Source organism: Scatophagus argus, chromosome 17 (assembly GCF_020382885.2).
Source record: "Scatophagus argus isolate fScaArg1 chromosome 17, fScaArg1.pri, whole genome shotgun sequence".
NCBI classification, from domain to species: Eukaryota; Metazoa; Chordata; class Actinopteri; family Scatophagidae; genus Scatophagus; species Scatophagus argus.
In genome coordinates, this window is record NC_058509.1 from 12,373,079 (window position 1) to 12,390,533 (window position 17,455).

Below are 17,455 nucleotides of genomic sequence, written 5' to 3' on the forward strand. Positions count from 1 at the left end.
CAGAGCAACATGAGTTTGCAGGATAATGAACGTTATTCAGTACTGATGTAGATTTCAAGAATATGTTGTCATGCTGAAATACTTCATATCTGAGTTTAAAATCTGACTTGAGGCCTGAATAATTGTATTGAACATGAGAACGCCTGTGGGCTCTTGATTTCTTTTTGGTCATGAGACTTCTAGTTCTCTAAGCATGTTCTAAAAGCTATACACACACACACACACACACACACACACACACACACTCGGGGTCGCCCAGAAACATACATATAGGTTTACACACACACACACACACACACACACACACACACACACATGTACTGTAATTACTGCGGAAGCCAAGTGCCTTGTTCCCGCCCCCTGGGCCACTCAGCAGAACGTTGCTAGGTAACGGGGTCTGGTCTGAAGAAAGGTTGTTGTCTGTGTGTGTCTGTAAGCATGTATGGTGGTGGTAGTGATGATGGAAGAAGGTGTGGTAGAGAGAAGACTACTGTCTGTTCGAGATACTGCACATAAAAAATCTCATTTCCAGAATTCAGTGTTGTGATACTGTGTTATAGTGAGGAATTTATTCTCAACATTAATCAGTCAAGTTATATGTAACCTTTAGTGGTCATGTTGCTAAGAAAAGTTCTGAAGGGGCTTTACGGATTTAAGGCCAACTTAGGATCAGCATAAGCTGAAATGTATAATATTAATATTAGGGATATTATTAATATTAGTATTAATATCCCAGCAAATTGGGGAAAGTGAAGGTGGCTGTAATACTTGTTTTCCAGCTGCTGCCACTAGATAGCGCCATTCACCAGATGAGATTTCAGAGTTATTAACATAGGACGTAAACCTGTATTCAGATCTTTAATCATGTATATGTAGAAATACCACAATTAGTAAAACAGTTTCAAAGTAAAGGCACTCATTGCGCAGAATGGCCCTTTTACTAAGCAGCATGTTGGTATTGTAGCTAATCACGGTGGTGATAATTTGTACTATTAATACTACTATTTTTTTATACTACTGTACTATTAATAAATCTATAACAACGCATCATATTAAGTATTAGGTTGTAAAAATGACAACATTTTAGCAAGCAGTAGGGTTTACTTGCTATCTTTAAAGCTGTGCTCTGTCAGTTTTGATTGTTCTCTTGCTCTCTCTCAAGTCCAACTGAGTGTCAGAGCAGTTAAGTGTCATCTTGAAGAGTCAACAGAAAGCTTTCATACTGCTCGGTGCTGTATTGATCATGAAACATGACGGTGTGTTTTTGTGCACTGGAATGTAAAGTTGAAATGGTGCATCTACGCATTTGCTCGTTGGCATGTGTGAGTCAGTGCATGCTTGCGTGCAGTTACGTTTTTTGTCTGATATACTCAAGTGTTTCTGCACACACACACACACACAAATGCGTAGGTGTACGGCCTCGGCGTCAGGATGTCTCCCTATCCTAAAGGTTAGGTTGTAAAGACAGAGAGATTTATGACTTCTACCATGAGTTAATGTTTTGGCAGATGCCTCTGTTGTTCATGCCATCTGAGTGTGTGTGGACCTGGAGAACCTGATGTTGACAAGTAATAACAGACATGTTTTACATAACCTTTGTGCAATAAGATACAAGTTGTGATTATATTTATTATGGACAGAAACAGTAGGGAGTCATCCTGTACTCATCCTTTAGTGCCAGTAAAGGTGAATGAGAATAGGTGATGTCACTGCTTTGCTGTGGCTCATCATCACAACTTCCTGCTGGTATTACACTGCAGCAGATGTATACGAAAACACACAAAATTCATTCACTGGGAAAGTGTAGCTTTAGATTTTCAATATTTCTCCACTTTCTATCTATGAATTCTAAACACTTGGGGAAATGTACCGTGTGTGCGATAAAAGAGCTTTCGCAAAGCGTGACACATCACGTTACACTGAACTGGATGTGCATGATGCTCTGTGAAAGTTGGCAGCAGCTCACCTTAATGAGAGTTGAATGATTGATGTTTCCCCGTGTCTGGCTCAAGTGGAAAACAACCGGTGTGTCTTAGTGGGCATAATGCCAATTCAGGGTGTGTATGGCACATGTGTACAAGGAGAAACACTTTTGTCAAGGTTTTGGATGGTTGGAATTTCTTTTAGCACAAATGGTACAGTATGATTTTACAGAGCGTATCACATGGCCTTGTTTTGAAACGCCAGATGGATGGTGAAAGCTCAAGTGTTTTCCAGCCTTTCTGGCTTTAAAAAAAAAACCAGATCCTCTTGCAAGCACATTTTGCTTGTAGTACATTTCTCACTAACTTGTAGTGTTGTGTGACAGAAATAAATGTACATGTTTTTTTTATATACCTTTAATCATCTTTTGTAACCTCAGATTTATTTTGGAACCACTTGGGGGATTCACTGATGTCCACCAATGACAGCAGTTAATTTAAGGGAAGCTCACACATCAAGGGCTCAAAAATGTAAATCATTTTTAATTTTGATGATGATAACACAGCACTTCCCCCAAAAGAAGTCAAATCTACCATCACCTTTAAACACCAACAATTTGAAATGGGAGGAAACAAGGACGGGTTCTGACTCACCCAAACCATACAACATAACATAAAGGATAAGTCATGAACTCTCCAGACAGACAGGTTCCAAATATAGAAAACTGTTTTGTGACGTCAGATGCTGGTTATCACACCCTTCACAATTTACGCCTCGGGTGGAAATGTTGAGACTGACAAGCGTGTGGATGTGAAACTGAATAACAAACTCATTTGTGTGCATTTGTGTCTTTGTGAGAGTCGTACCAGTCTAAACTCAGAAGTGAAGTGTTTCTGAAGCAAAATCACCCAGAACAGCAGAGTGTGGAGCAGAATGTCAACGGTGGTTATCATGGTAGCGAAGAGAGAAACAGCCAATCAGTGGCAGGATAGCATTGTATCACAAGAAGGGCATAAACTCTGACACAAAATAAAGCTCTTGAAGAGCTCCAAGGAGAAAGACTTTGAATCATCCTAGTTATGTCATTATAAATGAGTATCATCTCACATTTGTCTGAGCAGAGGATGCTGAGGAAACTGCTCAACATCCTCAACAACAAGTCACACCCCCTGCATGCCACACTGGAATCCTACCGCAGCACCTTCAGTCGTAGACTGAGACCACCGAGGTGTTACACAGAACGCCACAGGAAGTCCTTCCTCCCTGTGGCTATCAAACTCTTCAACTCATCCCTTTTACCCACATAGGACAATAACAATTTATCCTGCACTGCTATCTACACTTTAAGATTATATCTGCACCTTATCTGTTGCCATTCTGCACCTTATCTGTCATTATCTATATCATATCATCTATATCTCTACTGTATATACTGTAATCTACTGTAATTTTTTATAGTACTCACTAGTACTAGCTATTTTTTTATATTACTCTGTTATTTTATATTTTGTGTGATTACTTGATACTTTTGTTTGCTTCTTTGTATTGCAACCCTGGCACAACAATTTCCTGCAGGATCAATAAAGTTCTTATCTTACAAATGTTGAATGTCGAGTTAATAAACCTCTTTTACACCACGAAAGCGAAGAAATGCTGTTTGTAAGTGGACAACAGGAAATCCAAATAGGTATATTGTAGGTGAAGATAAACAGGAAAACACCTGCTTGCACTAAGTTACTTCTCATTTCTGCATTTGACAAAATTATAAAATATCATATATTGACAATACATTGATTCAGATGATAACCAGCTTGGAGCTGCCAGGTTGACAGTTGAAGTCAGTTTACTTTATGAGAAGCCCTGCTGAGTTTGAAAATTATGAAATGACCCAAAGCTCCTTATGATATTTTAATCTCAGACTTTTTTGCTCTTTTACTCTTTCTTGCTAATGAGCTTGCAAATGTTTCTCAGAGGACTTCAAATACTTGTAAAGTGTTTGCTGTTTTATCTAACACTCTTTGTTCTTACAGTGTAACAGAGAACTGAACACAATTACAAGTCCTGCAACTCTGAAGACGCCTTCAAAGACTGAGTCTGAATGGCCAGAATGTGCAGAATGCATGCTGACAATAACTGCAGGTATTTCCTATATGCCCTCAGATGACAGGCTTGCCTCCATTTATCTGTGCCACTGTGTATATGTTCAGTTAATATTTTAGATATGCATTTTCACATATGTGTGTTCATACAGCACTTCAGGTATCATTCCTCTTGTCTTTGACATGCATGCACAGATGACACAGGCGATATTGCATATGTACCGTGGTGGACACAGACTATCTGAGGGGCATAGGCAAAAAAAGACAAAACCAGTTGGATTCACTGCATTGTGTTTTTATCATTTTAAGGGCATCCATTTGGGCACTTCTTTACATTTTCTCCACTGGAAGAGGCACTGTTAAGGGAAAAGTCAACCTGCAGTCAGCCACTAGAGGTATTTGACCCCAGAGGTTCAAATGTCATGACAAAGAGCTCCTGAGGACAGGAGATGCTCTCAGATGTAACATCATTATGGGAGAGAATGGAGCAAAACCTTGAACTGAGCCTGAACTCTGAGATAAACTCTGGCCTCATAAATCATGCATTAAGGACACGTTTTAAATGTGGCTAAAATTTTATAATGATTGTTTTTGCTGTTGGCAAACAAGGCAATAAAATGAATATTTTATTTACTCCTTGAAATTATTCAAGTCAGAGACTGCAAAAACAAATAAACATCTGCAAGAATAATAGGATTCCTGCTGATGCATAGTTCAAGACACTGAAACGTACCCTACTTCTTTATAAAACGCGGGTGTACCCATCAGTTATTTAGAAATGCTTTGAAAAGAATGGAATGAATGTGCTCTCCGTTATCTGAGTTGTTTAACTGTTAAAATTTCACAACCCAAATGCAGCTGAACTCAAAGATGCAGAATTAAGCTGAATGGAAAGACTATTTAAGAGGACGGGACCCACGCTGTGCTTTCAGACAGAGAGCGAGCATGTGTTTAAACAGTCTCTTTGAAGCTAAATGTGAAATGATTAAGTCTGCTTAGAAGTCTGTGTGGCTCTTCAGTGCGTGTTTGTGTGTGCGTTCCTGCTCCTCTTTGAAGATGGAACTCTCGCACGAGTTCAGGAAGACCTTTACAGCAGTGCTAAGTGGAGGGTGCAGCACACCATAAAGATCCAAGATAAGTGCGTAAACGTGTATGTGTGTTGTTCAGTGCAGGACCTGACATGACTTGTGGGCCTGGTAGAGCTGACGCCAGCCCCTTGTTTCTGGCTGTCTGTGTATGTTCTGAATGACAGCCCAGAGGCAGTGCATGTGTGTGTGGTTAGGTGGGAAAAGAAGCGTTTCATGTTTGACGGGAACCATCAATAAAAACAGCAACCATGAAATCACCTCAAAAACCACCTGAACCTGGTCTGAGAAAGTGTGTAGGAATGTGTGCGTGTGTGTGTGTGAAAGAGAGATGAAGAAAGAAGGAAAGACTGAAGGAAAGTAGACATGCGTTCTTTTCTCTAATCTGTTTTCTCGCCTCCATCCACCCGAACCTGATTGATGACCGCGATTTTGTGTGTGTGTGCAGAGAATAGTGAGAGTCTAAGTATGTGATTGTTGTACGAAAATTTGATATGTTCTATTTAAGCTTGTCTTATAAAGTGCACACATTTTCAGCCAAATCTGGGGCTGTTTTGCATTTCTTTGTGGAATAAATTAACAATTTGTTGCACGCCAATTAGCATGAAAAAGCAAGCAGCTTCTTTCCAGTCAATTTAACATCAAGCCATCTCTCAGTGCTTTTCTTAACCCCCTCTCTTCTTCAGCTCCCTCAACCCCCGAATTTTATGGCAGGCATTGTAGCGAGTTGAAGCGCAATGAGTGGGAGGAGCACTAGTTAACCAGGAACATAGTATGAATAATGTGTGTGTGTGTGTGTGAATGTGTGTGTTTGTGTATGTATGTCTGCATGCATATATATGCACATGGCTGGTTTTTATTGTATGACTTTGTGCTAAAAATTGCTTCAGTTCGCATATAATAAGTCATGGAAACCCTCTTTGCAGACCACACATTAAAAAAGGAAGTATATATAGCTGAGAAAAAAAGGCTAAACTAAGCTAATAGGCTCTTCGCCACTGGGAACATTTAAAAATGAAAAGTATGTGCTGGTGAAATGGCTAAGATAAGATAAGATACAAACATACAAGAGTTGCAGTTCAAGTTGAAAGCACCTCAGTGTGCTTAAACACTTAAAAATTGACACTGAAAGGAGTTCAAGTGTTAGTGATGAAATTGTTGATTTGGTAGTTATGGATAAGTTACTCAAATCTGAGTTGAAGTGAAAGTGCTAGGGCGACTTTAAGCATTATTTGAAATGCCTGTTGACTTGTAAGTGCTGAACATAGTTGAATTGTCATTTGACATTGGCCATGCAAGTAGTTGTAGATTGTGATGGAAACTCTGAAGGCAACTACGTGGGCACATAAAACAGCTGTCATTTTACATGTAAGCACTGATAACAGCTGATATGTTAGCAGTTGTGTAAGTGCTTAAAGTACTTGAACTGGCGATAAAGACTCAAAACAACATAGAGGGATTTCCAGGGGTCTACTTTCTCTGTTTACTCTATCTAGGAGGAATTTTTTGTAATGAAAAATTCACGTTGCGGCTGACAGTCATATGAAACAAAAGCAAGAAAATGAAATGAACGAATTCCGCACACAGCCACACACAGTCGGATGCCGTGGCTTGTGGTCCTCAGGATAGCAAAGGGAAGAAGAGACCCCATGAACAGGCCCTCTGGTGGGGATGGGAGAGCCCACTCAATCACTGCTCACCTCAGACAAACAGATGGGCCGCTGGCCAGCAAGACACGTAAGCATACACACAAACACACACACACACACCTCAAAGATGACCTAGACCCCCCACGCTGAGGTAGCAATGATCAGATGCATCAAGTCTATCCATCAAGACTGAAAGTGAAAAATGACGTCTGGAAGTGTATGATTATGCTCCTGGGCTTCCACGCATCAATCAATGGACACACACACACACACACATACATTCAACCACACACTAAATACAGACAAGACACAGAAGTTGAAAAATGAACAAGAGTAGATTAATCTCCTTGTCGGAGAAATGTGTATCGCCTTGTGTGTTTGTGTGTGAAGGTGAAGAGCAGAAAGAGGGATGAAGAATGTTATTGGTGAAGAGAAGCAAGATCCCGCTCAGAGCAGGATTTAATCAAGGAGTGAGTGAGAGGAAGTTTGTGGATGTGAGAGTGAGTGTAGTGAGGTTTGTTTGAGTGCTCTCCACTGGCTGATGCTGAAAAAAACACCATCAGTTTCAGTAGAGGGTAAAAATCTTCACAGGCTTCAAAAAAGAGATTAGAGAAATCAAAACATATGTGACATGTGGGATCACCAGCCTTTCTGTTCTTATGTTTTCATCCCTCGCGCCTCATCTTGTTCTTTTTTGCTCCCTTTCATCACGCTTCCTCCCTATATTGCAAAACACAGCTCTATTGGAGTGTGTGTAATTCAGAAATGGTGGTGTGTGTGTGTGTGTTGGATGCATCTGAATTTGTGTGTAAGAGCCAGCTGGGGCAAATAGGCCATAATAATAGACTTTAAATGCCACATCCGCTGCTATTTATCATGTTAACCTCTCCAACAGTCACAACATGCTGCATGCAAAGTGCTACTGGCTCTTCTCCTCTATGTCGTATTGGAAACCTCAGATCGGTTCAGAGAAAAAGATCTGAAAAATTTACTTCCAAAGTGATCATTTTGACAGGAAAGGATTGATGTATAACCATTTTGTGTCTGTCGGCTATTGGTCATTTAGTCTGTGGCACTGTAATTTTTCTCACCAATAACCGAAAGCAATCTCCTAAAATGGATTACATTAAAGTTTAAAGTAATTGTTTCACATTTTGTAAAATACAGTTATTTGTTTTTTTTTTTGCCATGGGTTATATGAGAAGGTCGATACCACTCTTGCATTTGCCTGGTAAGTATAAGTTTATACCCAGCAGCTGGTTATCTCAGCTTAGCATACAAACTGGAATGACAGAATATAACTAACCTGGCTTTATATATACTGTGTATCATTTGTTTAAACCGTAAAAACAAGAACTAAATGTAGAAGCAACTATGGTGATCTTATGGGATGTTGCATACCTGAATATTCCTTGGCTGAGAGCAGTGATGTCCAGGTGTCTCTGCTGGCTCCCTGGCTCGAGGAAGTGAACATCTTTAAATATAACAAGTAAGTTTATTTATATACCACTTTTCAGTAGCAGAATGTAATGTTTCACAATAAAATACATACTTAAGAAGAAGAAGAGAAAGAGAGTAATGAAGAGTAAAAACATCAAGCTATGAAACATGTGTACTTTGTGTTCTTGTGGACCATTTTGAAGTTCATAGTATACAGTTTGACAGTTTTGGATGTACACCTCTTAGCTTATTTTACCATTCCTTTTTGCTGGCTGAAAAATCTCAATTAGCAGATGCTTACATGAGTTGTGAAATCAAATCTGTATTAAGTCTTAGTAATGCATTCGGATGCAGTGGAGGTACTGATTTGAGTAGCCCATTTCTTCAGATTTAACATGAACACAATTAGAGAAAAAAATCTTGAAAAAGTACATTTGAAAAAATGAATAAATAATGAAAGCAGTATCTGTGCATAATGGCAGAAAAATACATTCCAGAGAGGAGGAGGAGGAGGAGGTGAATGTTGTGTGATCAAAAAAAATTGTCATATTCTGCAAACTAATGATCATCATGACAAAAATTAAATTTAGAGTTGGGAGATTTAAAGCCTGATTCTTGATTCCTTTTGCTAGCGTCTATTTCATGAATGAAAGGATAATATTCCTAATTTCTATGGAAACCTCGTGGAAACTGTAGAAATAATACGAGACGAGATAACATATGGACAGACTACTACAGTGCCTACAGGGTGCAGCGTGAGTGGATAAAAGCTATTGATCTGCAATCAACACACACACGCTCAGTTTGAAACTCCTGAGATAAAGCCACCTCACAAACGTCAACAGCGTTTGAAGAAATCAATGAAGACTCCTCCTTCAGATGCATCTCATTAATATGTTGGAGTGCAGAACGGCTGCTCTGCATAAATCAGCAACTTTAGTGTCCGTAGTTTAGAGAGACAAGAAGAAAGTTGATGGAGGAGCAGAGAAACTCATAACGCAAGCAGCTTCGGTGAAGACGCTTGTTAAAAAGATACGACTCTGCAGTGTGTGTGTGTGTGTGTGTGTGTGTGTGTGCTTGTATGTGCATGTGTGTGAGTCAGGGAGAGACAGAATTAGAGCTTTTCATCCACTCCAGTTACTAATCACACTCTCTCAATCACACTCTCTCACCCTGCATAATCCCCCCCCCCCCCCCGCCTTTATAAATCTTTCTTCTCTCTCCACCTCTTCCTCTCTTTCTGAGGACAGAGACAGCAGATGTGTTGGCAGGTTAAATGACCTCTGTGATGTATGACTTAACAAACCCCAGGCATCCATCAACCCTAACCTTCAGTGTGTGTGTGTGTGGAACAAAGAGAGGAAGAGATGCTACTCATAAAGTGCAATTTCAATTCACCTTCAGCACAAACTTGTGCCCGACAAACACTCAGCAAAGGCCTCTCCCCTTCTCACCCATGAATCCATCCCCTCGTTTCATGAATGAGTGTGTCTACTGGCGTATGTAGATGTGCCGTATACATGAATGTGAATGAAGTGCTTCAACGGCGTAATTACATTGGCCAGGATTCCCTCAGTCTGCTGCACGGATATACTGATGAGAGATGCTCTTCCTGACCCCTGCGTGTGTGTGTCGGACACACACCCACGCACACACAAATGATGTACACTTAAGGTTTTGGTTGAAAAAATGTATTTGTATGCCATAAGCAAAAAGAACCCATGATAGAACTCCTTCTGCTTTATTTCACAGTTTTCTGTTAGTTTTCAGCAGTAGAGTCTAAGTACATTTAATCAAATAGGTTACTTTACAAGTTTGAGATACTTATACTTGAGTCTTTTCTTTTCGTGCCACTTTATGCTTCAGCTCCACTGCATTTAGTGGGGAAATATTATACTTTTTGCATCACTACATGTATATGACAGCTTTAACCATTATTAGTTGTACAGATTTGTGCATGCAAAACATATAAAGATCTTATAAAATCTGATGCTTTATTGTAGATTGAAGTGCCTATCAAGTAAAGCTGAAGCGATCAGTTGACTGACAGAAAATGAATCGACTTTCAATTATGTTAATAACATCATTTTTAATAAATTTGAAGTTGAGAGGGTGTCACTTTGGACAAAGTGTAACTGTGACAGCATTTCTCAATGTTTTCTGAATTTTTCGCCAAACAATCAATCAATAAATGGAGAAAATATAAACAATAAAAATTAAAAAAATTAAATAGAAAAAATCATCAAATTAATCCATAATGAAAATTAATTTGTAGTTGTAGTTTAAAATGAGCACGACGATAGAATCCTGCTTTTATATTTTTATATCCTTTTTTCTGGGTCTGGGACTTTTGTTTTTAATTAGCTCAGGACATTTTCTGATTATACTTTCACTGATGACAGAGAGACAACTTTTGCTCTATGCACAAGATGTTGTCTGTATGAGTTTGCATGAGAAAAGAAGGGTTTATATTTCTTGATCCTTTATTAGAAGTGCAGATGAAAGGAGATCTTGTAAATCTTAAAGCTTATGTGAAAGTTTTCACCACAGCAACCACAACACATTTTCCCTGCACTGCTGCCACAGCCGTCCATCAGCCCAGTGCTGACAGACGGCGGACGTGCCCTCCCCATGCAGTAATTACAGGAAGCCAAGGAGGAGCTGCTCCAGGCACATCCTGGCACATGGCTCACCTGGATGACTTTTTCTCTCTCAGTTTGCTTTGGTGGTTAAGTTTAAGGGCCATCAAAAGACAAATTCAGGTCAGTCTGTCAGAGTTAGTCCTCTGTGTTGAGAAATGTAGTGATAAATATAAAAAACATGCAAACATATTTTCCACTAGTACTTTATATACTGTATGTCATTTATACTCTATCATGCACAAAAGATTGTGATTTCAATGGGCATACTTACAGGTGGACAATGGAAACATGGACTGCTCTGAAGGAGAGCTTTGCAGCCATCAGTGTTTGGATACTTCTGTTTACAGCATGAAAACTCCTCAGTATTGAAATTGTAATCTGATTTCAGAAAACAGATTCTTCAAGAATTGGAGCCTCAGAGGGCTCACAAAGTTCTTTTAACAATAGAATAAAGATAGAGAAAAGAAACAAGAAAACAACAAAGCTAAGGAGAGAGACGAAGGGGATATTTCAGTTCGCTTTTGAAATTTGAACAGTAATAAGATCGTTGTCACAAATGTGCCACAGGACTGCACAGAATCTGCAACCTGCTTTTTTTCTGTCTTCTGCACAAAATGACTGGCCTACCCCCTGGTTGTGATGAATATTTTTTGTGTCATGTTTAGCAGCTTGTCTTTTGACTATCTGATTCTCCTGCTAATTGTCTCAGCAGGGCAGCTGACCAAGATGGCTGCCCTACCCTCTGGATCACTGTGACTATACTCAACCAACAAAAGAGGAGTTGAGGAAAACACCAAGGAGAAATAAAATACTTCACCCTTCCCTCTCCCCGAGAAGTGCCAGATCTTTATTTCACTCTTTTCTTTCTGCTTTTCTCTGTCTCAGCGTCCACAAAGTGAATGGAAAGCACACGACAATCTTTTTTTGTTGACGTTCGATGGCGCGTGATAATGTGGTCATTATCATCGCTAAAGGAACAGGTTGGGGCTCAGACAGGGTTTCACTGGGGGCCTTTAAAGCACATACAAACACACACAGACACACACTTTTCAGTGTGGGAAAAGAATGCATCTAAAAGAGGGACAGCTGTTTGGGTGGCTCGAGAAGGATGACAAGATGGCCTACTGTAAACTCCACCAGCACATATAGCCAGGCCTCAGGCCGCTGGGGAAAGCAGAGACCAGCATTGTGGGAGCCTGTGTGTCTGTCCTGTCCCCTGATAGGTGCATATTATCTCAAAATTGCACCCAAATAGGTTCATAATACAGCATTTTTAATATGATTTTGTCTTACAGAACTAATGTAACTCACTTTTAAGAACCCTTTCAAAATCACCAAACCCAAATTTATAGTTAGGGTAATAGTGGACAGTACAGGCCTGTAAACACAGAGGGCCGTTAAAGTTAAAGAAATACCGGTAGTAAAAGAAATAGTAAAGTTGAGTGAAAACAAATGTTTTTCCAGACTGCATGACTGATACCGAAGGCTGTAATAACTTTATTTCTATTACCCAAATAAATAAATAAGCAAACAAATAAATAAATAATAAGAAGAATCAGACCCTCAAACATTATACACTAACTGAAATACAGATACAGCACTCTGTCCTGGGATAATATGTAATATCATATTACAGAAGTGGAAGCTGCAACATTTACAAACAATATATTTTATTCAGTTTGTTTCAGAAAAGAAACTTGTTTTGATCATTTATATTCCATGCCTTATACTATATGACTATATTACTATGTCTCTCTAATATTTATACTTACATACATACAATAGAAATAATACTATACTATACTATACTATACTATAATACAATAGAAATTCGCAAGTTAATACAACTCTATTTCATTATGCTATTTTTATTGTTATGCAGAGTTTAATCATGAAGTGAAGTCTGAGTTGATTAGCTTTAACTTTAGTAGGGATTTATCTATTTCTTTTTTTTTCCTCCATCATGACTTGATTTAGCTTCTGCCTCATTCAGCTGTGTGGGATAAATAACTGAATTACAGGCATATCAATTCATCTTTGATATTTTTCATACAACTTTCAGATAATAGCTAGAGATAAAACAGGGAGAAGAACTCACTTTACTTTTAGCTGTAGCCTAAGGCTAGTCATAGCTATTTCACCAAAAGTGTGACAAGTGTAATAGCTTCTTTTAAAGGCCATAGATGAAGATGAACAAAATTATACCTGTGCAGAGACCTGTCTGATAGAGTGGAAAATTCCCAAGATGTAAAATTCACTGAAACTGTAGGTCTATATCAGACATTAGGAGCCACTAAAATAATGTAGGATAATGTACATGACCTACACTCTTACCCTTCTTTATAGCCTAAATTTTGAAAAAACAAAACAAAAACAAAAAAACAACTCCCAAAACATTTTTTAAAGAGTAGACAGTGAAACATATAGGCTCTCTGATGGAGTGAACTGTTTGTCATTGCATGGCATCACCAAAATTAATCAATTATTGTAAATGGTGTATGTGTGTGTGTGGGTGTTGAGTGGATGAAGAATGTGATTAAGTTTTACATCTTATACGTATCCAGCTGACTTCATTCAGGCTGTTCATGGAACAAAAGAGAAGACGAAAGGGCAGGGAAGCAGTTAATACCAAACAAATGAAGGAAATGCATTAAGTCCTGTGTTTTATTAAATCTGAAATTCAGATGAAATGCTCCCTCTATATGGCTTTCCTCATATATAAAAAGCAAGGCAGTAATTACAATATATACTGAGGGGGCCTATGCTCCCCAATAATCAGATATGTTCAAAATGCCCCCTCCCCCAACATGCTTACATAAAAATATGACTCATGATAAACATTAGTGAATAAAATCATAATCAACTAAACTTAACAAAGTGCTATTATCATGGGGGCAGGGTGGGTCGGTCCATAGTAGTGTTGAGGCCACGGTTATGGCCTTGATAAACAGGCTGAGGATCATTCTGGATTGTTTCCAGGGTGTGTGTCACCATATAAGTTCACCATTCATGAAGAATAGGATTAGCCTACCTATTTACCCGTTGACATTCCTCAGTGTGCAAAGTGAGGTGTGTGGCATGTATTTAAATAATTAAAAAAAAAAAAAAAAGAAAAGCACAGGAAGAAGTGTCTTTTGAAAGCCAACATTTGTTTTGCGTTGAATGAGATGAAATTGCGGAGGCAGTGGTGGTGTCCTCCTCTCCCTCCCCCAGGGCTGGCTGGAGACGCCTCAGGGACAGGATGGGACTGACCGGGCCAGCCTCTCATTCATCAGTCTCTCCCCCTGCACGGCTTTAGAAAATCAGTAAAAACGACATCAGGATGTGTAGCTGAAACTCATTTGTCTAAACTGCCCATAAGGTGCACCTCTATATGGAAAGTGCTGTTGCTGTTGAGTTCTTCAAACATTATCTTTTCGTTACTTATTTTATTTTACTTTCTCTGGAACTGTTGCATTTTGCCCATACATGTTAACAGCTAGTAAAACTATCGCGTGTATTAATGAAATTCTGACATTCACATCTCCAGCCACATATAGCCTAAATGTTTGAGGGTAAGAATCAAGCCACTGGTGGTTTACAGTTAGAGGACTTTTCTGAATTAGTTGGCTATTGTTCTCGTCAAATACCTCCACTAAATTGACCGTGTTTTACTTCATTTTGTCTCCTACTTGTTGCAGTTTGAAGGGCGCCGCTCGCGGGACCTCACTTTAGAGATGGTGCGAGGCCGGTCTCTGATTGGTCCGCGGGCACTTAGCGCCACCTCAAAGCCACGAAGAAGCTACAACTACTAGCCGTCAGAGAGGAAACACTCATAACACTGCGAGCACACAAACACACACACACGCACACACAGTCAGCTGAAGGCATCACAGCACAGACCATGGCTGCTACACTGCTAGGGGTAAGTTTATATTTCTACATATATGCTGAATATATGTTGTTCCCGCTAAGTTGCTAAAGTATTGGTTAAATGAATAGGATATGTTTATAATATTGAGTTGAATGTGTTGTATTCAGAGAACACTTCGTACTTTAAGGTATTTTATCTCCTGTATATTTGCTCTAATAACTAATAATATTCATTTGATAATGTAATGTTATACTGACGGTGTTATTAGGTAAATACTGTTCATATGTTGGTATATTGCACAGTGTTTACTTTACACCATGTTAATTTATTACTCTTATTTTTGAAACTGCACATTAGTGCTTTTTGCACTCTATTCTCTTCTTGTGAGCTGCCATGACAAATGAATTTCCCCGCTGTGGGATCAATAAAGTTCATCTAATCTTATCTTAAACTCAAAGTATGTCGCATAAGTGAGCATCAATCATCTTAAGGTGATTAATCTATGACAAGGGACAAACGTTTTTGTTATTTCTGAAGTGAAAAAGTTTACATGCTGTAGTGTTGCGCGTTTAGCTGGCAAAATACTTAAGTCTTGCCACGTTATTAATACAGCCGACATGACTTCAGTGTAATCTGTGGGGACGTTTTGTGCAGATCGAGTGACTAACACTCCTTCCTAATATGTAATGCGTCTTTACGCACTCCAGTTTAAGCCAAAGCGCCTGTGTGTTCCCCACAGGAGGAGCCCCGTCTCGGCAGCACACCGCTGGCCATGCTGGCTGCCACCTGCAGCAGGATCGGTGACCCCAGCTCCTCGTGCTCCCCTGCTCTGTCTGATGGAGCACCGGGACTTGTCAAGGGCTTCCACCCGTGGAGGGGAGGCGCCCCGGGCACCAACAGCCTGAGTACATGCCTCACCTCGCTTGGTGTTCCCTCTAGTAACTGCAGGAGTACCGGGACTGGATTGACGGAGGCCTCCAGCGCATTCTCGGTGACCACTGCCAACTCTCCTTTCGGAAATGATTATTCAATGTACCAGAGCGCCGTGCCATCAGAAAACAGTGTTCCAGATCCCGCGCACACACAGCGGTCTGTGTTTCTGACCAAATTCCCCTCCTCAGTGGACGGCATAGCTGGGATATATCCGAGGATGCACGCACATCCATATGAGTCTTGGTTCAAGCCCATGGGAGATGTCAGTAACGGGTCCACTCCTTGGTGGGACATCGGAGCCAGCTGGATGGACACACAGAGCCCGGCGGGGCTACCCTCACCTCTGAGCGGCTACAGCACTGACTACAACTCCGCTTTCAGTGCCGGTGCTTCTCAGCACCTTGTCCCTGCCGCACAACACCTGTTTGACGGCTTCAGGCCTCCTGTTCCGGCACCATATACAGAGTCTACGACGACCGCAACGCCTACGCTCACAGGAAATCCCGTCGTCTCGCTGCCCGCATCTTCCCGCTCCTCATCGCGGCGCTACTCCGGCAGAGCCACCTGCGACTGTCCGAACTGCCAGGAGGCGGAGAGCCTGGGCCAGGGGGGCACGAGCCGGGGAGAAACGATTCGAATGCTCCGTTTGCCATAAGCGTTTCATGCGCTCCGACCACCTCAGCAAGCACACGAGGACGCACAACGCGGATGGCTCGGAGGAGGGCGGAGAAGCGGGACTCGTTAAAGGGAGCAGCGACACGGATAACAGCCTGTCCGGTAGCCCGAGGCAGTCTCCGGGTCTACACATGCGTGAGGCTGTCCAAAGCATCAAGGGACAGAGTGCGGTGGAATAATTTACAAAGTTTACACACATAAAGCAACACGTGGGCATTTTGATTACACTGAACCACCATGTATATAGAGCGCGTTTTCTTGGACACTTAAAACGGAAATGGCACTTTATGATGAACTTCAGCTGTGGATGAACACTGTGTCCTTACCTCACGTTATTTGTAGCCTTCTCTCAAATAAATTTTTACTCTACAGTTTATCAGACTTGTGTTGTTTGACGACATGTTTTATGTCCTAATTTATTCTACATACACTTTTTTTTTGTTTAGAATCAAAAACGCAGCCTGTTCCAGATTATTTTGAAATATGTTTGGCTGAAAGGCTAAATTGTTATGTATTGTCTCTACGTGTTTTATAACTGGTACCAATAAAACAGGACATTTTTTGTGACGTAATTCGTTTCTCGTTAGACCTGAGGCTGAGACTTTTGATTTTAACACAGTTTTTGTATCATATAATTTATGACTGAAGAGTATTTTTTTTCTGCCAATGCTATCTAGTCTATCTTCACTAAACGTGGAAGAAACTACAGAAAATTAACTACTACAATAAATCTCTTTCTTTTATCAGACCCCTGAAATGTACTGTCAAAATCTGATTCATTCATTCCAGTGTAAGCTTAGATGTAAGCTACATTAGAACAGACGGACATGCGGCTTTAAATAAAATACATTCCTTTAAGTGATATTTTAGTTGAGTTGAGGTGTAACTGAGGCTTGTGAAAAATACATCCGATCAAGGTATTGAAATGATTTAATTTAGCCCTTTGCTGTTGACAAAGAATGATATCAGATAATTTGTCAAACACTGTATTTCGAACACCTTCACTGCCTCATACTGTACATTTTCAGTGATCAGTGACACAGCTGTCTTCTGTGTGCATCTCCACCTAGCGTTCAGTTTATAAAGTCACCCGTTTATTGGACCTTGGGCGGTTGGTCATCTTCAGTACATGTTGTTACATAATGAAAAAAAAGGC

The 17,455-nt window shown here is 40.2% G+C and overlaps 1 protein-coding gene across 1 annotated transcript; it reads left to right on the forward strand.

Moving 5' to 3' along the window:
* The first annotated feature begins 14,650 nt into the window (after positions 1–14,650).
* On the forward strand, positions 14,651–16,673 carry sp8a (sp8 transcription factor a). Its single transcript, XM_046417912.1, is given in 3 exon segments — positions 14,651–14,742; positions 15,431–16,242; positions 16,244–16,673. Coding segments are annotated over 3 exon segments (1,068 nt in total). The 5' UTR covers positions 14,651–14,721; the 3' UTR covers positions 16,479–16,673.
* The last annotated feature ends 782 nt before the right edge of the window (positions 16,674–17,455 follow it).